The sequence below is a fragment of the Engystomops pustulosus genome, chromosome 7 (genome assembly GCF_040894005.1).
Source record: "Engystomops pustulosus chromosome 7, aEngPut4.maternal, whole genome shotgun sequence".
Lineage (NCBI taxonomy): Eukaryota > Metazoa > Chordata > Amphibia > Anura > Leptodactylidae > Engystomops > Engystomops pustulosus.
This window is the reverse complement of record NC_092417.1, coordinates 167,065,759-167,087,806: the sequence shown is the minus strand read 5'-3', so window position 1 is coordinate 167,087,806 and position 22,048 is coordinate 167,065,759. Positions and strand designations below refer to the sequence as shown.

Genomic DNA, 22,048 nt, shown 5'->3' with positions numbered 1-22,048 from the left:
GGTGGTTTGTGATAGATTCTTTAATGTTCACCTTCATGGCATCCCTGAAATTATTGTATCTCACCGGGGAATGTAGTTTGTCTTTAGGTTCTGGAGCAAATTTTGTGGGTGTTTGGAGATCTCTCAAGAACAATCTCTAGAACAATTCTACACTATACTTACACTTCTACATTATACAAGGATCTCCATGCCTGACAACTTCTCAAGATCGACACAAACCATCCAAACCTGGTGGAACTAATGAGAGTCCAACCGCTAGTCTCATTGGGGCACATTTACTTACCTGTCCAAAGATTTCACCCGAAGTGCATTGTTCCGACGCTAATGTACTCTGCCGCGATTCACTAAGATCATGCGCCCGATATCCCCGCTCAGGTCAGACGGAGTTCACCTTCTTCTTCCTGGTGCATGTAACTGCATGACTTGCGACACCATTTTAAAGGTAAATCCCGCGCTCAGTGCGTATACATCGGAATGTCCGGCGGCCTGCCCGATTTCTGTCTCATGAAAGCTGCAGTGATTGCGCCAAAATTGGATCGCGTGTGTCACAATCCTCTTCTAAATACCTATCACAGGTGTTTAATCCCCTAAAACGTTGGAAAGTCCAACAGAATGCGATCCGGGGACCCTTAGTAAATAAGCCCTGATTGTGTTTCTTTCATTCTGTCCTTGTTAGTGTGAAAACTTGCGAACTACCTTGATTTGGGTTATACTTGCTAACTACTTTGATTGAATTGCACCATACCCATCAGTCTCCTGGAAACTGTGCTCTAGTTCAGCAACAGTTAGCCCATTGTGATTGACAGAATCTCACTCCACTGCCCTTGTCGTCTTCAGAGTTCTGATCCAATGACATTCCAGACTGATGCTATGGATTCACATATAAGGTTTTCAGTATCAGTACTCTGTGCCTACTACAGTTTTTGTGCATAATAAACTTGATGTGATATCATGTCATTCTGTTATCTTACATAGTTTATATGGTTGAAAAAAGACACATGTCCATCATGTCTTGACTCTTTGCCGGTATCATGGATTATTTATTTTGTACAGATTTTGTACTGTTTTGTCCTCTTGTTTTTGGAGGCTATCCTTCTCATAACAACTCATTTAAGCAGATTATGCTAAAATCCCAGCACATAATGCATAATGGGGCACATTTACTTACCCGGTCCATTCGCGTTCCAGTGGCGGCTTCTCCGACGAGCGTTCGGGTCTTCCGGCGATTCATGAAGGTCCAACAGGTGTCGCTGCTGTGCCGAGGTCCGGCGAGTTGCGTCGCGGTTCACTGATCTCTTCCTGGTGCATGTAAGTATGGCGCGTGCGACCAATTCTTTTTTAAAAATGCGGCGGTTTTTCCGAATCTGTCGGGTTTTTGTTCAGCCACGCCCCCCGATTTCCGTCGCGTGCATGCCGGCGCCGATGCGCCACAATCTGATCACGTGCGCCAAAATCCCGGGGAAATCGGCGCAAATCGGAAATATTCGGGTAACACGTCGGGAAAACGCGAATCGGGCCCTTAGTAAATGACCCCCAATATCTGATCATTCATGTCCAGGTTTCTGGAGAACCTTAAGTGAGTTACAGATGAGCATACCACCCAAAAGTTGACCATATTATCTAGGTTTTGGAGAGTTAATTATATATGTATTTAAATAAGACCTCAAAATCCTAAATTTGAGAATGTCCAGGTCCAAATATCACTTTGGCCATGATGGATTTACTTGTGGTGCACATATATTTCAGTATCAATGATGGGACATGGTATTTTTAGGGTCTAGTAAGTGTTTTCTTGTATTTAGTTCTGGCTTGAACAGAATAATATAACATTTAGGAAGAAATATACATCCCAGCAGTCCAGCATTAGAGGTCAGGATGGCGAATATCTCCACGGCCACCATGTATTTCCCTCTGGTGCTGAGATAAGCCAGGATCATGGCTATCCACACACTGCAGAACACCAGAATGCTGAAGGTGATGTACTTGGCCTCATTGAAAGTGTCTGGTAATTTCCGAGCTAAGAAAGCCAAAATAAAACTAACCGCTGCCAGGATCCCTATATAACCCAGGACTGAGGAGAACCAAAGATCTGACCCTTCGTTACACTGAACTATGACCTTATCATTATAAGATGTTGTGTCCAGCTCCTGGAAGGGAGGAGAGAGAGTCACCCAACACATACAGATGGCAACCTGGACGGTAGAGCAGGTTAGGAGCACGTAATTAGGGGCCTTTATCCCAGTCCATGTTCTCCACACACTTCCCGGCTTGGTGGCTTTAAACGCAATGCAAACCATTATGGTCTTGGCCAACAATGAGGATATGGATATTGAGAGTAGTATTCCAGTAGAGATCTGGCGTAACATGCAGGTTCCATCCACTGGACGACCAAGGAACAAGAAGACACAGAGGAAGCTCAGCATGATGGAGGTCAGGAGAACATAGCTCAGGTTCCGGTTATTTGCCTTGATGATTGGAGTCTTCCGATATAATACGAATATTCCCAATATAAAACCAGTCACAATAACAAAGAACACGGATCCAGCAATCACAATGACTGATATCTCATCTTCTGTGTAAGACAGAAAATCCACACGTTTTGATTTACACTCAGTTTTATTGTTATTGGGCCATTGGTGATCAGGACATTTCATGCAATTTTCACTGTCTAGAATGAGGAAATAATCATGAAAAATGGTGGGACTCTAGATCACCTGATATTCCAGGTTATTAATATTAAACAACAATGGCCAAAAAATATGAAGTTTGTGATACTGTAGATCCTATGATGCCTCCACACAGTATGACCCATGACCTGCCAGAGCTGGATCCATTCCTTACTTGCTATGAGTGCACTATGATTATCCTCCCCATCTACATTGTGGTAGATAAGATGATAGGGAGGCTGAGCTAGGAGCTTCTTACTCACAACTGTGTGACAGGAACCAGTCTTACTATAAGTAACTGTGATATGAGCTTCTTCCCCCGGTGAGGAGTCCATACAATTTACATTCATATAGCACAAGGAAGATGGGGGCTGCCTTACAGATTGTTTATCGGGGCCTGAGGACTTAGAGTTACATCGACAATAAGAATTATTATAATATGGAATTAGTAATACTGACCAGTTCTATTTGATATTTCTCCTTCAGAACATGGTAGGCAGTCATAACAACATGAGGAGCGTACACGGTTCTGAGTCTTTCTGAAACTTCCTGGTAAACAACTATTTGTGCATTGAGCTTTTGGAATCTAAAAGAGAACGATACAAAATATATTTACATAAGTTCATTAAACTGGAAGCCCACATGGTAACAGATTACAGATTATCCTACCTATAGACAGGAGCAGGGGCATTGCTAGGGCCATAAAAGATCCGGGGAAAGGGCCCCAATGCATATTTATTGAATGTTCAGTCATTTCCATTCTTGTACCCTCAAATGTGCTTCCAAAACCAACTTAAAACACAGGAGAAATCCCTACCTATTCCACCCAGTAGCTGTAGGGGACGTGTCTATGGACTATAGTTGTTCTCTATCTTCTCCATTAGGTCCTATATCACCATGTCTCCACTTCGGAGACACGTGTCCTCCCTGTGGAGTTCACCACACAGACATCTTATGTTCTCCATTATTTCTACATCATGGTCCCCCAACACTGTCCCCTAAATACTGTTGCAACACCCCTGCCGATGCAAGGCAGAGGGGTTTATCTCACCAAAAAATTGAAAAACACAGCATCTAAAGTATATTTCGTATAATACAAAACAATCTTTATTGAGAAAAAATAGTGCATCACAATGCACCAGCAACAGTACAATATAAAAACAACAGAGAGTGCCACATAATATAAAGTTGATAAAACCAGTAGAACAAGTAGAGACTGGTAAGTGTAGCCTATTAATAGTCACAACCTAAGTAGGAATTGCAAACAGAGGAAAGGCGTCCCTCACATAAGAGCAGTAATGTTACCTATACCAGTAGGAAGGCACACGCTGTACACCTTCCTACTGGTACAGGCAGAGGGGTTGTTGCGAATACATCCCACAATGTAGCTTGCAGCCTGTGTAGGGTCTGATCAACCCCACAGTAGGTCACTACATAACACAGGGGAACACTGCAGCGGTAGAGTCTGCCTGGTGAGGCAGGAGTTAATTGTTTTATGTGATGCAATTCCAACAACCAATCACATGTGTTATACCTTGTATCTGTAAGCTGGGATGCAATTGGAGGAGTAACCACCACCTGACCAGTGGGAGTAATAAAACCCCTGGTCAGGAAAGTTCTAGAGTTCCAGTCCAGTCTAGTTAGACAGGAAGACAGACCAGAGCAGGAGAGCTCAGCTCCCTGCCCGAAGAGTGTAGTGAGTTAGTTAGTGAGATGAAAGGGGTATCATCTAGAGATGAGCGAGCACTAAATTGCTCGGGTGCTTGTTATTCGAGACGAACTTTTCCCGATGCTCGAGTGCTCGTCTCGAATAACAAGTCCCATTGAAGTCAATGGGAGACTCAAGCATTTTTCAAGGGGACCAAGGCTCTGCACAGGGAAGCTTGGCCAAACACCTGGAAACCTCAGAAAATGATGGAAACACCACGGATATGAAGAGGAAACAGCAGGGGCAGCATGCATGGATGCCTCTGAGGCTGCTTAATCGCACCATTATGCCAAAATTATGGGCAACAGCATGGCCATGACAGAGTGACAGAATGAGGCTAGATAGCCTCTAAAACATCCAATAATTGACCCTGACACTATAGGGGACGGCATGCAGAGGCAGCGGCAGCAGCGGCAGGCTAGAGAGTGGCATGGCGACATACCCTAAATGGACTCAGGCTTCAAACCAATTTAAAAAATTCCTTTTGGCGAGGATAATGTGTAGCACTGTATGTATCAGTATTTTGCCTGGTTAAGGCGGCAGAGAGGAACCAAAGGAGGCGAGCAAGAAGCACTGAAATGATTTCCTATGTGAACAAAAGGTTAACGGTATATTTAGTCGATAACACAGCATGGTGGCGACATAGTGACCAAGTTCCATAACGTATCTGGTGAAACACCCGAAAAATGAGCCTGACACAGCTTGTTTGATAAGGGGACGACATGTGGAGGCAGCCATGGAGACGACTTCCATGATTAAGAGCGACAGTATGGGGCATCCATATTGTGCTGCTATGATTGCAACTTCAGGTCTCCAGCATGGCGGCGACAGATGCGCCGAATTCCATTATGTATCTGGTGAAACACCTGAAAATTCTGCCTGACACAGCTCGTTTGATAAGGGGATGATGTGCTGCATATCCTCTCGTGCTCCAGCGCCTGGGGTATAGACAGTTGAAAGTTGCGCATGGAGACATTGGTGGACGCTGTGGAGGATCGTGGAGGCGAAATGGACAGGAAACAGCAGGGGCAGCATGCATGGATGCCACTGAGGCTAACTAATCTTGAGGTGGAGCTGGCGGTCCGCTGCCAGGCGAGCTTTCGCCTGTCCAAGCCCCTGTCTCTCGGCTCCTCCCCACCCAAAATGGGCCTGGGGGCCAGAAGCGTTTACTTTGAAAAAATTATAATTTTCAAAGCAGGCCGGGTCGTTTGAATATTTCACCTAGGAATAATGGAATAGTATAGTAGTTCTATTTTTAATAGTTTTTTCGTAAATGGTTCCATGATTAAGAGCGACAGTATGGGGCATCCATATTGCGCTGCTATGATTGCAACTTCAGGTCTCCAGCATGGCGGCAACAGATGGGCCGAGTTCCACTATGTATCTGGTGAAACACCCTAAAATTCTGCCTGACACAGCTCGTTTGATAAGGGGACGATGTATGGAGGCAGTAAAGTAGTAGTAGATTAAAGGTGCTGCAGTTAAAACTATGTTAGTTGGATCTTGGGATGGAGCTGGCGGTCCGCTGCCAGGCGAGCTTTCTCCTGTCCAAGTCCCTGCCTCTCGGCTCCTCCCCACCCAAAATGAGCCTGAGGGCCAGAAGCGTTTACTTTGAAAAAATTATAATTTTCAAAGCAGGCGGGGGCTACAAACAGCACTTTTAAGAACCTTTTGTATAAGATCAAGTGTAGTACTGTTCTTATAAGTCATTGGCTTGGTTATGGCGGTTATTCAGGTTGAGCTTCTTTCACCTGGTGGAGAATGGAAATCCTGAGAAATCCAGGCTTTATTCATCTTGATAAGCGTCAGCCTGTCAGCGCTGTCAGTCGACAGGCGTGTACGCTTATCGGTGATGATGCCACCAGCTGCACTGAAAACCAGCTCGGACAACACGCTAGCGGCAGGGCAGGCAAGAACCTCCAAGGCGTACAGCGCCAGTTCGTGCCACATGTCCAGCTTGTAGTAGTTGTAGGGAGCTGTGTGATCATTTAGGACGATGGTATGGTCAGCTACGTACTCCCTCACCATCTTTCTGTAAAGATCAGCCCTACTCTGCCGAGACTGGGGACAGGTGACAGTGTCTTGCTGGGGTGACATAAAACTGGCAAAGGCCTTGTAAAGCGTACCCCTGCCAGTGCTGGACAAGCTGCCTGCTCGCCTACTCTCCCTCGCTACTTGTCCCGCAGAAGTACGCCCTCTGCCGCTAGCGCTGTCAGAAGGGAAATACTGTTTCAGCTTGTGCGGCAGGGCCTGCTGGTATTCATGCATTCTCACACTCCTTTCCTCTCCAGGGATGAGAGTGGAAAGATTTTGCTTGTACCGTGGGTCCAGGAGAGTGAATACCCAGTAATCGGTGCTGGAATAAATTCTTTGAACGCGAGGGTCACGGGATAGGCAGCCTAGCATGAAATCTGCCATATGCGCCAGAGTCCCAACGCGCAAGAATGCACTCCACTCACTGGCCTGACTCTCCATTTCCAACTCCTCCAACTCCTCTTCTTCTGCCCATACACGCTGAACAGTGAAGGACTGAGCAATGGTCCCCTCTTCTGTCTCGCCAACATTCTCCTCCTCTTCCTCCTCATCCTCCTCCACCTCCTCCAATATGCGCTGAGAAACAGACCTGAGGGTGCTTTGGCTATCAACAAGGGAATCTTCTTCCCCCGTCTCTTGTGACGAGCGCAAAGCTTCCGACTTCATGCTGACCAGAGAGTTTTTCAACAGGCCAAGCAGCGGGATGGTGAGGCTGATGATTGCGGCATCGCCACTGACCATCTGTGTTGACTCCTCAAAGTTACTCAGCACCTGACAGATATCAGACATCCACGTCCACTCCTCATTGTAGACTTGAGGAAGCTGACTGACCTGACTACCAGTTCTGGTGGAAGTTGACATTTGGCAGTCTACAATCGCTCTGCTCTGCGGCGCACCTTCGTGAGCAAATCAGACAGATTGGGGTATGTCTTGAGGAACCGCTGAACTATGAGATTTAACACATGGGCCAGGCATGGCACATGTGTCAGTCTGCCGAGTTGCAGAGCCGCCACCAGGTTACGGCCGTTGTCACACACAACCATGCCTGGCTTCAGGTTCAGCGGTGCCAGCCACAGATCAGTCTGCGCCGTGATGCCCTGTAATAGCTCTTGGACGGTGTGCCTTTTATCGCCTAGGCTCAGCCGTTTGAGCACCGCCTGCTGTCGCTTAGCGATGGCACTGCTGCTGTGCCTAGAGCTACCGACTGATGGCGCCATGCCCACGGATGGTAATTCGAGGCATAGTAGGCCTGAGAGACCTGGACCGAGGTAGGCCCCGCAATCCTCGGCGTTGGCAGTATATGACCAGCCCCAGGGTCAGACTTGGTCCCAGCCTCTACCAAGTTAACCCAATGTGCCGTCAGCGATATATAGTGGCCCTGCCCGGCAGCACTCGTCCACGTGTCCGTGGTCAGGTGGACCTTGTCAGAAACGGTGTTGGTCAGGGCACGGATGATGTTGTCTGACACGTGCTGGTGCAGGGTTGGGACGGCACATCGGGAAAAGTAGTGGCGGCTGGGGACCGAACACCGAGGGGCGGCCGCCGCCATGAGGTTGCGACAGGCCTCGGTCTCTACCAGCCTATAGGGCAGCATCTCCAGGCTGAGTAATTTGGAGATGTGGACGTTGAGGGCTTGGGGGCTGACTAGCAGAGGCAGCAGATGACACAGGGGAAGGAGCAGTGGTGTGCCCGGCCTTGGTTCCATTGAGTGGGGTGTTTAGCATTCATATGCCTGCGCATACTGGTGGTGGTTAAGCTGGTAGTGGTGGAACCCCTGCTGATCCTGGTGTGGCACAGGTTGCACACCACAGTCCGTCGGTCATCCGGTGTTTCTTTAAAGAACCTCCAGACTTCCAAAAATCTAGCCCTCGCCACGGGAGCTTCACTTCGTGAAACATTTGGTGCTGATGCACCAGCTCTGGCCCTGCCTCTCCGTCTGGCCCCACCACTGCCTCTTCCAACCTGTTCTCGCCGAGGACTCGCCTCCGTCTCAGAAGCACTGTGTTCACCCGGACTATCAACCCAGCTTGGGTCTGTCACCTCATCATCCTCCGATCCCTCAGTCTGCTCCCCCCTCGGACTTCCTGCCCTGACAACAACTTCTCCACTGTCTGACAACCGTGTCTCCTCATCGTCCGACACCTCTTTACACACTTCTTCCACTACATCAACAATGTCATCATCACCCACAGACTGCGACCGGTGGAAAACTTGGGCATCAGGAAAGAGCTCAGCAGCAACCGGACAAGTGGTTTGTGACTCTGGGAAGGGTCCAGAAAACAGTTCCTCAGAGTATGCCGGTTCAAATGCCAAATTTTCCTGGGAGGGGGCAAACTGGGGGGAAGGAGGCTGAGGTGGAGGAGCTGGAGGAGTGCTGATTCCGGTGACATGGGTGGACTGCGTGGAAGATTGACTGGTGGACAAATGGCTAGAAGCATTGTCCGCAATCCACAACATCACCTGTTCGCAGTGTTCTGGCCTCAACAGTGCTCTACCAGCACTCCTCAAAGTTACTCAGTCCCAGTAACTTGAGACATGAACCTAGGGAGTGTACCTCTGCGGCGTTCCCCTGCTCCCTCATCAGCAGGTGGTGTCTCACCCCGCCCAGGACCACGGCCTCTGACCCCTGCAGTAGTTGGACGCCCACGCCCTCGTCCTCTACCACTACCCCTAGCCCTCGGGTTCAACATTTTCAAAATTAAAGTGTAAACTGTAAATTTTTTGTGTGGTTTTTTTTGTTTTTAACAAAACGATCAGAAGAAATCACACAGCAACCACAGAAGATGATGATGATGATTGCTATGGCTAGTTTCTAACCTACACTGTCAGCACACAACAGTATTTTGTGCTGTGCCTGTGATGACTTTTAGTTTTGAAAAAAAAAAAAAAAATCGGCAGACTGTGCCTAATTCAATCAAACCCCTAATAAATTGTCCCATTTCGGTGTTTGAGGTGGATATGTGTGTCACTAAGAGCTAAATAGCTGCACTACTATTGCCAGCAAGCCCAGCCACAAGCAAAGAAAAAAAAAATATTCTAGCCCTAACAAGGGCTGTTGGGTTCTTGTAGACTCACTCCTGCCTAACAGTAAGCTAATAGAACACCCTAACGCTATCCCTGCAGCAGCAGCAGCTCTCTCCCTAACGGCATCCAGACACAGAATGATTCGAGCAGCGCGGGCAGGGGCTAGTCTATTCCAGGGTCACCTGATGTGTACCACGTGAAGCTGGGTGGAGTGCAGAGTCTCCTGGCATGTGATTGGCTCTGTTCCTGGCCGCCAAAAATCAAAACGGCGGGAGATGCCATTTTCTCGAGCTGGCGAAATATTCGTCAAGCTCGGACGAGTATGTTCTCTAGTATCATCCTACCTTCAAGGGTGATATCTGAAGCAACCCAGGACAAGCTGAAGCATCTTACTAGGACACAGCTACCTCCCAGCCTGCCCTTTGCATCCAGGCTGGTGATCTACTCCTGTGGCTCCCTCCAACTGCATCTCCAGCATTCTACCATTTGTCAAGGCACGTTGCTACTGTTCCTGTCGGTTCCAATAAAGAATTGTAAGTTATTTTTGTTCAACGTCTGCCTCCATCTGGTCCCTGCTACTACGGCTGTCACCATCACGGGCACCCTGTCCACTACACAGGGACTCATACTCCAGACACCAAAGAGTTGCCCCAGGGAGATCCGCTACAGCAGCCTCTCCCTCATCATTTCTTGCCAACACCACCCTGCTGAGGACCTGCCAGGCTGTAGGACAGCCCTCCGGTTCCCCATACCAAGCACCGTGACACTAGCGTGCCTAGGCCGCAACCGCCAGCCACTCAGGTACTGCGGGCCCGGCTGTCTCCAGGCCCCAAGAAAAGGCTAGGCCCCGGTGGGGGATGTTGCACTGTCATACACACAGAAAATCCCTAAATGTTCCCTAAACGTGGCACAACATGTAATAATGGACTTTATACTTGTGGCCTCTTCTAATGCCTCTTTGGTGTTTAATGCCCCCTCAACACTTCATGACTCACGATTGTGGCCCCTTTTTAATCATGTGCAGTGAACACTAAATAATACTCCCTCCACTGAATAATTCTCCTATATACTGGTTTGGTTTTAATCCTGCATCATGTTATAAGGCTTCCTGAAGGCCATGCTTGATGTCATGGGAGATGCTTTACAAGGTAACTAAAATTGGCGTGGTTTTCCTTATAATGGCTGTAAGACCTGCCATTTTGGTGAGGATCGTCGCTCCCCATGACGTCATCGGGGGACAGCGATCGGTTGCTAAGACTGCAGGATAATAATGTAACTGCCTAGAGAGAATAATGATTTGGCACCCATGTCTGTTTTTTATCCTGGACTTCCATTAGGGGCCCAGTTCTTCCATAATACATCTCAATAACCAATCTACATCTCCTACCGTTCCCACGTGGAGACCATTACTGTAATTGAACCATGAAGAACATTTTAAAAATATTTGCCAAATTTGGTTCCTACCACTTTAACCCCTTTGTGTCTAAGCCATTTTAGACCTTTAGGACCAGGCCTGATTTTTTTAATTTGCCCTGTGTCACTATAGGTGGTTATAACTTTGTGACGCTTTAACTTAACCAGAGGATTTTGAGATTGTGTTACCGTCACACATTGTACTTCAAAGTAATAGAAAATTTTGATGAAATCTTTTATGTTTAGTTATGAAAAAAATTTAAATTTGCCAAAAATTTCTTAAAATTATTCATTTTCAAAGTTCAAAATTTGCTGCTTTTCAGCCAGATAGTCATAGCACCCAAGTAACTTTAGAACTAACATTTCTGGATTGTCTGCTTTATATCGGCATAGGGTTTTATGCATCCTCTCTCTTTTCTAGGTTGTTAGGAGGTTCAGAATTTTGGGTGCAATTTTTCTCATTTTTATGAAAATCGCCCAAACCCTTATTTAGAGGCTCCTTCTCAGCTTTAACTGACTTACAGAGGCCTAAACAGCAGTAAAACCGCATAAATTATGCCATTTTAGAAACTACACCCCTCAATGTGTAAAAAAATCAACTTTAAGAAGTGTGTTAACCCTTTAGATGCTTCACATGGGTTAAAACAATATGGAGGTGTAATTTACAAGCTGTAATTTTTTTTAGACAATATATTAATTTTGGCCAAAAATTAAACCGTTACAAAGTATTAAATGACAAAAAAACTTCACAAAGTTTGATACCCAATGTCTCCCGAGTCACAGGATGCCCCATATGTGGTGGTGACTGCTGTTTGGGCGCACGGCATAGAAGGGAAGCTGCGCCATTCAGAGCAGATCAGGTACATCATTTACAGGGGGGCTCAATAGCTAATAATCAGATTTTATTAACTCTTTCTTGGTGGTGGTTAAAAAAATAATTAATTCTTGTTTATGGTTTTTAGCATTTTTTTTGCCTAAAAATAATGTGTTATCTTTATTCTCTGGGTCATACCCCATTTATATGGATTTTTTATGGTTAACTTGTTTTGCAGAATATAGAACTCATAGAGCTTATTTTTTGCGGGACAAGCTGCACTTTTTCTTGGTATCATGTCGAGGTAAATGTTACTTTTTGATTACTTTTTATGCGTCAGATGTGAAAATTTCATAATTTTTGCAAGTTTTTTTGTGTTTTTTTTTTTACGCCGTTCATCATGGGTTCATAATGGGTTCATAACAATTTTATTTTATTGTACGGGTTGTAACGGACGTTGTGATGCCCAATATGTTGTGGTTTTTTTGGTGATTTTCACTTTTTTATGTTTTAGTGGATTATTGCATGGGATAGGACTTCAAGGGACTTTTATTCTTTTTTAGTAATTTTTTTAATAGCACTTTTTTTTTCACTTTTTTTTTTTTTACTGTTTTATTTTGTCCCAGGGTGGGACATGAACAAGTGATCATTTGATTACTTGTTCATTGTAATATACTGCAATACTAATGTATTACAGCATATTACATAGTCAGCCTATACATTCTGCATAGGCTGACATCAGCACTGTTAGATCGTGCTGTAAGTACGATCCTAACAGGCTTCTAGTGAAGGCAACCCTGGGGTCCTTATCGGGCTTCAGGGTTGCCATGGCAACGATCAGCACCTCCGTGCCATGCACGGAGGGTGCCGATCGTTGCGGCGGTTCACCATAGGCGCAGCGGTCACAATGACCGTGGCGTCTATAGGGTTAAACAGCCGGGATTGCGATAGTCGCGATCCTGGCTGTTACTGCGGGATCCCGGCTACCGCTTACTGCCGGGATCCTGCGGCGATCGCCCGGGCTCAGAAGCTGGTGCGGGAACGACCCGCATCCTATGACTTAGTATCACGTCAAGGTGCAGAAAGGTGTTAATATTCGCTCACCTCATTGTTTATGGTTTTCCATGTAATTAAACTTATATTTACAAAAGTTCTGTTATGATCTGATGAATAAGGCCGGAAGACACCGACCGGAACTCGAAGCAATCTTCCATTGCTTATTATATTGTTGTAGAAGAAATATTTGGTTATCAGTTCTCCAGCCTCATTATTGACACCGTGTCCCCGGTAGACCACACGCTTCAAATTGCGTCTTAGCTATGAGTAAAAAAATATATATTTTTATTATTAATATTCCAAGCATATCTATTCTATCCCCTACATTCAGAGGTGTCTGTCCATATTGTTGCATTTGGCCTAATATTTTCTCTAAATGTTTGATATGAAAAAAAAAACCTGTTTTTCGATACTGTGCCAAGAAATAACCATCCTGCAAATCTTTTCTGTGAAAATATTCTGCAAATGAGCTGCTTTCCAAAAAGAAAAAGATTTACTTATAGTAGATATCCCAAACGTACTTGCTCGTCCCGCCTGTCAGGGGACGATCTCACTTTTATGAAGTCTTGGGACATCGGCATTGTTCTAAAAAAGCTTTCATAAAGATATTCAAATGAGTAGGAAGCGTTTAGGGCTACGTCAACCCACCGACACTTGGCTCCGCCTCCTGCTAATATATGTATGCTGGTCCTGGCCAGCAATCCGCTGACATCAAGATCGATGGGTGGGGCCAGCATATAATGGGTGATTACAGCATATATTAGCAAGGGGTGGATACTAGAGGCGCTCGGGTGACATAGCCCTGAGCACCTCGGGTTCATTTGAATATCTTTATAAAGTGGTTTTTAGAACAATGCCGATGCTGACAGACAGGACCAGCAAGTAAGTTTGGGACATCTACTATCAGTAAATCTGATGGTAGATGTTCTTTAAATATTATTTTCAATAAATGAATGCAGGGCACTTTAACAGGCCTTGCCATATGTATAGGAGGGGCTGGATGAGGTGACGCTATTTCTGTTTAGGTCTTCAAGGCCTTGTTAAGGGTCACACATTGACACATCTACATAACATTTATAAATCTTCTAATCGGATTACTAAGTCCTACCAGATGGTTCTATGGTTCACCTGGTTTTGATAAGAAGCTTCATTCTCATACCAGTCATTTATGGACAGGCTTATCGGATTTAAGGCTTTGGCCATTAACCATACGGCATCGTAGACCGGATCAAACATCTCATCAGACATAATATTCCATGTTCCAGGAATACTCTCCAACCCAGTGCAGTTCTGTAGAAAAAAGCTATAAAATTCCTCATAAAATTTATCTTTTTGTCTGTCCCCTGATAAGCATTGATATGTCACCATCCACAAACTCTGAAGTAATAAATCTTTAGGGCGTTTTAAAGGGTAAAATCCATCTATGAAATGCTGGTATTCAGTGGTGACCCATGATCTAGGCTCAAGTGACAAGCTGCCATTGAATATCTTTGGATACTTCCTTAGGAGGACGATGTGTGGGGCCCAAGATGGAGCCAAAATTATGGTCATACCCTCGAGAAACTTCGCCATTACAGATTCAAATGCAAACTCTTGGTAAGTCCCGCACACAATAACGACCTGGACTGAAACCCTCTGAAGACTCTCAACATTTCTTTGATGATCTGTTGTTTTTTTGTTAAGTGATACAATAGTATCACATGTTTCAAACCCGACACAGATGTGATGTTGTTCCAGAATGAGCTTTAATAGTCCTGATTCTCTCTCTCCGCTCTCATCATTAGATCTCATTATTCCAACCCAATTCCATCCAAAGTATTTCAGAAGTTCGGTTAAACCAGCAAATGTCTCTCCATCATTCTGAATTGTCCTTAAAAAACTTGGGCTACTTGAAGATGAGATTGTGGCTCCATAACTGATCTATGAGGGAGAAGGTCAAAATTAAAGTGTCAACTGACTCCATGACCAGGAGCAAATAATTATATCACATCCATAATCATGTTTCTTGGAATCTTTATGTCATGTGGATATGTATGAGCCGTACATCACATAAGGAATGGGAATGAGTAAATTCTTGTGTACATGGGAAGGAGGAGGGGGGGTTAGGGGTCTGTAAACCACATAGGGGGTATTAGTGGCAATATAGCTTTTTGCTGACGTGTGTCAGTTACACACGCACTGGAGCACAATTTCTGCATAGAGAATTGGATGCAGCGGCACCAGGCTAGTGGTGAATAATGATGTTTTTTGCTGCATCTAGACCAATCAGGAGGAAGTAAACAAAATCCCACGCGCACATGTGCCGCTGACGCTGGAGCACAGGGAGCCAGTCAGGATAAGAGGGCAGAAGAGGAGCAGCACTAGCAAGAAGTTCAACATATTGCTATAAGTTGCTTCTATTGGTTTCCGGTGGTGTGTGGGGGGGGGGGGCTAGCACCATGACTTCTGGGGAAATCACTACGGCTACTGAGGGCAGCACTGTGACTACTGGTGCATCATTGTGGCTACTTGTGGGCAGCCATGTGACTATTGGAAGCAGCACGGACCACTAGTGGCAGCAGTGTGACTACTGAGGGCAGCAGTGTGACTGCTTGGGGCAACACTGGCTACTGGAGGCAGCACTGTGGCAACTTGTGGGCAGCACTTACTACTGGGGCATCATTATGACTACTACGGGCAACACTGGCAACTGGAGGCATCACTGTGACTACTGTGAGCATCATTTGCTACTGGGGGCAGCACTGTGGCAGCACTGACTATTAGGAGCAAAACTGTGACAGCTGGGGCAACACTGGCTACCGGAACAACACTGGCCTCTGGGGCAGCATTGTAACTACTGGGTGCTACACTGGCTACTAATGGCTGCCTTGTGGCTACTGAGGGGAGCAGTGTAACTAAATTGGCAAGCCCTGTGACTGCTGGTGCCAGCCCTGTGACAACTAGGATCAGCACAATGGCTACTGAGGGCAGCACTGTGACTACCGGGGGCAAAATTGTTACTGCTGGGAGCAGCACTTGCTACTTCTGGGAGCAGCACTTGCTACAGGGACAGCACTGTGGCATCTGGGAAAGCACTGGAACAACTAGGAGACAGCACTGTGGCTAGTGTGGGCAGCAGTGAGACTACTGTGGCCTGGGGACAGCACTGGGACTGCTGGGGAGGCAGTATTGTGCCTACTGGCTACTGGGGGCAACTGGTCCTGGAGGCAGCACTGGCTACTGGGGGCCGCACTGCGACTACTGGGGTCTGCACTAGCTACTTGGGGAAGCACTGGTTTCTAGGGGTACCACTGTAGCTACTAGTGGCAGCCCTGTGACTAATGGCTACTGTGGAAATTAAAGGGGTTTTCCCACAAAAGAAAATTCTCACATTTCAATCCCCTAGTGATGTTAACACAATTGAGATCATTTTATCCCCTTACAATTTTACTCATTATTGCTTATTGCTGTTTTAGCTCCTATAAGTGCGTGTCAAGCGACACATTTTTTTTTTTAAATACCGCAGTTTTTCCGAATCCATTGGGTTTTCCGACAGCCATGCCCCCCGTTTTCCGTTGCATGCATGCCGGCGCCGATGCGCCACAATCCGATCACATGGGGCAAAAACCCGGGGCAATTTGTCGCAAACTGGTAATTTTCGGAAAACCCGACGAAAAAGAGCACATCAGACCATTAGTAAATGTGCCCCAATATTATCAGGGTACAGGTGTATTTGCACTCTCATCTGGTTTCTGACATTGTGCTAGTATCTGACACTTAGAAAGAGATGAGACAGATCAGAGATTCATGTGATTACAGAGGTTGACAGGCTTTTACATTGTTACATTGTGAGCTCTCCTTCATCTCACAGATATGTGCCTGCCTCCCCCTCCCTCAGATCACTTATCCCCTTGTAGTTTGCAGCCTCTCTCTCTGCTCCCCATGTCCTGGCAGGAAGTAATCAGTAAAAGTCTCTAAATTACATGCAACGGGTGTGGCTACAGGCACAGCATAGAAATCCAGGATGGCGGCCCGACCCTAAGTCAGAAGTTACTGGGTCGTGCCTATGGCCAACTGAAATTGTGTACACCAGGACTGATATAGAAAGGTTGGATTGATATCTGTGAAATGCTGTATTTTTGTTAATAACAGTGAATTAGAGAATGTGTTATTTTGTTATCCTGAGTTCATATAAGAAACTTGCCTTTGTGGAAATACCCCTTTAACTGGTACTATTGTAAGAGCATAATTGTGACCTCTATTGGAAAAACAGAATACTTTTAAATTTGTCATAAGAAGGTGGAGGATATAAGGATTAAATGAGGAACCTAACTTTTTTGTGTTGCTAAATTTTTATAGCCAAGTTCTGGCTGGAAGAAGCTGCCTTTTTTTCCAGATAGAATAAGAAGATAAAAGATAATTCCTCCAACCAAAGACGTCATGTGTAAGCTGCTGGATTTACAGTAAGTGCAGGTATTACACATTAGCTCAGAAATCTGACAATGAGCTTGGTTTTGGTTCTGTTTTCATTTATATATATATATAATATATATATATATATATATATATATATATATATATATATATATATATATATATATATACCTATACCAAGCGCATTTACGTTTTGTAAGTGGTAACATGAGTTTAGTCTTTTAACATTAAAGGTGTATTCCCAGGGAGACAACATTTTAAAATATACTCAGAATAACAAAATAACACATTCTCTGATTCACTGTAATTAATAAAAATACAGCATTTCACAGATAACATTCCAAATGAATGTAGTGTAAACACTGTGTGCAAATTACGCTTTCAGATAATGTATGGCTTTATGGGGTTAATTATGATTTTACATGTCAAAATTGAAAAACAAAACTCCTGGAAGCTAAAGATTTCTACCTATATCTCAATATCAGAAAATCTTCAAATATGAAAATTCTGTAAAAATAAAGTTGTATGTCTTGTTTCTGTAATTTGTATCTTAGAAATATCTTATTAAAAGAAGTATACCCAATGGCGTTACAAAACACCAATGGGCTCCCGATGCGAACCTTGAGTCAAGTCCACATATATCAAAATTTTCACCACTGCCTCCATTCCACATATTCAACTTGATAATAGACATATGATATGATATTTAACCCAGACATATACACTCCATACACGTATACCATATAATATATGTACTTCCAGCAGCCTCCCCTCACTGATAAAATGTCTAGCAGCCTCCACTCACTAATGAAATGACCAACAGCCTCCCCTCTCTGTTAATATTTCCAGCACCTTCCCCTCAATGATAAATGCCCAGCAGCCCCCTCTCACTAATGAAATGTCCAAGAGCCTCCCCTCACTAATGAAATATCCAACAACCTTTCCTTACTACTTAAATGTCCAGCACCCTCCCCTCACTGATAAAATGTCTGGCAGTTCCTCACTAATGAAATATCCAACAGCCTTTCCTTCGTTGGACCTCGTTGGACCCACTCGTTCTTGTGATCTGTGTGGGTGTCATCACTGAGACTCCCACCGTCAGCAAGTTAGGCCCAATCCTGTGGATAGGGCCTTACTATTTTGATGGAAAAACCCCTTTAAGTAGTAAGGGGAGGTTCATGAAGATTTCATTAGTAAGAGGCTGTTGGATATTTAAGCAGTAAGGAAAGGCTGTTGGACATTTTATCAGTGAGAAGAGGCTGCTGGACATTTAAGTAGTAAGGAAAGGCTGTTGGACATTTCTTTAGTGAGGGGAGGCTGCTAGACATTTTATCAGTAAAAGAAGGCTGCTGGACATGTTATCAGTGAGGGGAGGCTGCTGGACCTTTTATCAGTGAGGGGAGGTTGCTGGACATTTTATCAGGGAGAGGAGGCTGCTGGGCATTTTATCAGTGAGAAGAGGCTGCTGGAAAATTCAATTCTTGTGATCTGTGGCCCCCCTCAGTAATTAAATACTTAGGAGCATCCCTTCAGTAAGAAAATGTCCAGCAGCCACCTTCAGTAATTAAATGTCCAACAGCCTCCCCTCAGTACTAAAATGCCTGAATGCCTCCCTTCACTAATGAAATGCCCAGCAGCCTCCCTTGATTAATAAAATGCTAAGCGGCTTACCTTTAGTAATTAAATGCTCATTAGCCTCCTCTTATTAATCAAATGGCCAGCAGCCTCCCCTTGTAATACCCAAGGCTTTGTCATTTGTGCAGATCTGTTACAATGTGCTGATGGCACATATATTGTTCTTTACTGTAGCATTGTAGTTTATGGTAGGATTGATCAGACAACTAGGGTTTAAAGTACTTTAGGGGATCTGAAAAATATAAAAGAAAATTAAAAATGTTCAAAAAAATGGTAACTTTTACTATAGTTTTTATCACTCCCCTTTAACTAGAACTGATATAAAATGAATAACCAAATAAAATTATAAGTCCTGATCTATCAAAATATAATAACGGTTATTCCTGGCGCTGAATCCTGTCATGGAAAATAGCGGCCAAATGTTGGAACCACCACCATTTTGAAACATATAAAAATTGTAATATAAAGTAATCAAGTCAATGCAGTCCCCAAAATGGTAGAACTTTGACAAAGTTATTAGTTTCAGAAGATGGCGAAACAAGTACAGGCGGTCCCCTACTTAAGGACACCCGACTTACAGACAACCCCTAGTTACAAACAGACCTCTGGATATTGGTAATTTATTGTACTTGAGCCCTAGGCTACAATAATCAGCTATAACAGTTATCACAGGCGTCTGTAATGAAGCTTTATTGTTAATCCTGGTTCTTATGACAACCCAACATTTTAAAAATCCAATTGTCACAGAGACCGCAAAAAGTTCTGGCTGTGGTTACAATTATAAAATATACAGTTCCGACTTACATACAAATTAACTTAAGAACTTAACTTAAGAACAAACTTGCAGAACCTATCTTGTATGTAACCCGGGGACTGCCTGTACAATTGTTTTTCATACAGAAGAATTACATTTTTTTAAATGTATTTAAATACAATGGGGGTAATTTACTAAGGGCCTGATTTGCGTTTTCCCGACATGTTACCCGAATATTTCCGATTTGCGCCGATTTTCCCTGTATTGCCCCGGGATTTTGGCGCACGCGATTGGATTGTGGCGCATCGGCGCCGGCATGCAGGCGACGGAAATCGGGGGGCGTGGTCGAGTGAAAACCCGACGGATTCGGAAAAACCGCCGCATTTAAAACAATAAAAGTGTCGCTTGGGACGCACTTACCTTCACTAGGTCCGGCTCGGTGAATTTGAGTGCGTTCAGATGCTTTTCAGCGCAGCAGCGCCACCTGGTGGACGGCGGAGGAACTACCTTAATGAATCCCGGTCGGACCCGAATCCACCGCAGAGAAAGCGCCGCTGGATCGCAAACGGACCGGGTAAGTAAATCTGCCCCAATATATCCTAAGCAAATTTAGGATTCCAGAAGTCGTACCGAGAGAAAGAATAAAGAGACTTGTCATTTGAAGATCACAGTGAAAGTCATAAAGCCTAAAAGAAAATGGGGAATTTTTTTTTTACCAATTTGGGCTTTTTTTCCCACTACATGGCATGGAATATTTAATACCATCACTTTGAAGTACAATTTGTTCGCTCTTCTAATCAATTTTATGCATGTCTTCCAGGCATACAGTTGATTTCCTCTCGTGGACTTGCACCCTTGCGACCGTGACCGTAACGCCCCTGAATATATATATCAATACTCACCAGTGGATATTTATACACAGCCAAAAGTTCAGCTATCGGCAGAGTTGTGATTGAACTTTGGTCCCCGATAAACCCGGTGAGTCTCCAGTTTCTTTTGCAGGAGTAATTAGGGACAGTCACTCCAGGTCCTGATAACATCTGTAGGACACTTCTGATCGCTTTCATTGGATGACTACAAGGGTCATAGATGTGATATCCCACGGTGAGGTTTGGCAACAGAAATTGATCTTTGTTCAGTTGGTCAATAGTGAAAAGAAAAATTTGTAGATTTCGGTACAACTGGGACAGTGGTCTGAAAGCAGAAGAAGAGTATTATTACGGGATTGGCTATAATAAAACTGATTACTTACTTACTAGAGATGAGCGAACACTAAAATGCTCGGGTACTCGTTATTCGAGACGAACTTTTCCCGATGCTCGAGTGCTCGTCTCGAATAACGAACCCCATTGAAGTCAATGGGAGACTCGAGCATTTTTCAAGGGGACCAAGGCTCTGCACAGGGAAGCTTGGCCAAACACCTGGGAACCTCAGAAAAGGATGGAAACACCACGGAAATGGACAGGAAACAGCAGGGGCAGCATGCATGGATGCCTCTGAGGCTGCCTAATCGCACCATTATGTCAAAATTATGGGCAACAGCATGGCCATGACAGAGTGACAGAATGAAGCTAGATAGCATCTAAAACATCCAATAATTGACCCTGACACTATAGGGGACGGCATGCAGAGGCAGCGGCAGCAGCGGCAGGCTAGAGAGTGGCATGGCGACATACCCTAAATGGACTCAGGCTTCAAACCAATGGGTGGCAGAGAGGAACCAAAGGAGGTGAGCAAGAAGCGCTCAAATAATATCGCTACATGATAAAAGTTTGCCAGTATATTTTGTGGATTACACAGCAGGGTGGCGACAAAGTTAACATGGAAGCCATGAAAACAACCCCAAATTCTGCCTGACACAGCTCGTTTGATAAGGGGACCATGTATGCTTACAGTTCATGCCAGTCGCTGCACTTGCTGCCAGTCTCCTTTCGAATAGTTTAAAATAATAATAACCCTCATCCATAAAGCTCTGTATAATGCTGCACCCCCCTACCTCTCCTCTCTTATCTCAGTCTATCGCCCAACCCGTGCTCTTAGATCCGCCAGTGATCTTAGATTAACCTCTACCCTAGTGCGGACCTCCCACTCGCGTCTCCAAGACTTCTCTAGAGCTGCACCAATTCTATGGAATGCTCTGCCCCGGACTATCAGACTAATACCTAACCTCCAAAGTTTCAAACGTGCTCTTAAAACCCATTTCTTTAGGCAAGCCTATAACACTCATTAACTGCATGAAGTTTTAACTCTTCTACTAACCCGTCCTGTGTCGTCCTCCCATCTGTTATCCAGCAACCAACAGGCACCAGACTTCTCTGCAGTCCCATTCACCCTGGACCTGGTATATAAGATGACGGCTGAGTGTTTCAAGCGACAGCAATTCCATTTATTATATTTTTTTCTATTCCCTAAGAAGAATGGCTTGACCATTAAATATTCTTTTACCTCGTGTTACCCCATCATCTTCATAAACCGTAAGCTCTGGCGAGCAGGGACCTCACTCCTGTTGTTCCATACAAATGTTGTGCTCT

General features: G+C 44.8%; 1 protein-coding gene across 1 annotated transcript; it reads right to left on the bottom strand.

The window, feature by feature from the left end:
• Positions 1-1,748: 1,748 nt before the first annotated feature.
• LOC140070273 (vomeronasal type-2 receptor 26-like) lies at positions 1,749-20,584 on the bottom strand. Its single transcript, XM_072116625.1, has 5 exons — positions 20,420-20,584; positions 13,844-14,635; positions 12,764-12,976; positions 3,126-3,252; positions 1,749-2,668 (listed from the first exon to the last, which is right to left on the bottom strand). The coding sequence occupies exons 1-5, from the start codon at positions 20,582-20,584 to the stop codon at positions 1,749-1,751; spliced, it is 2,217 nt and encodes a 738-aa protein (XP_071972726.1).
• Positions 20,585-22,048: the final 1,464 nt, after the last annotated feature.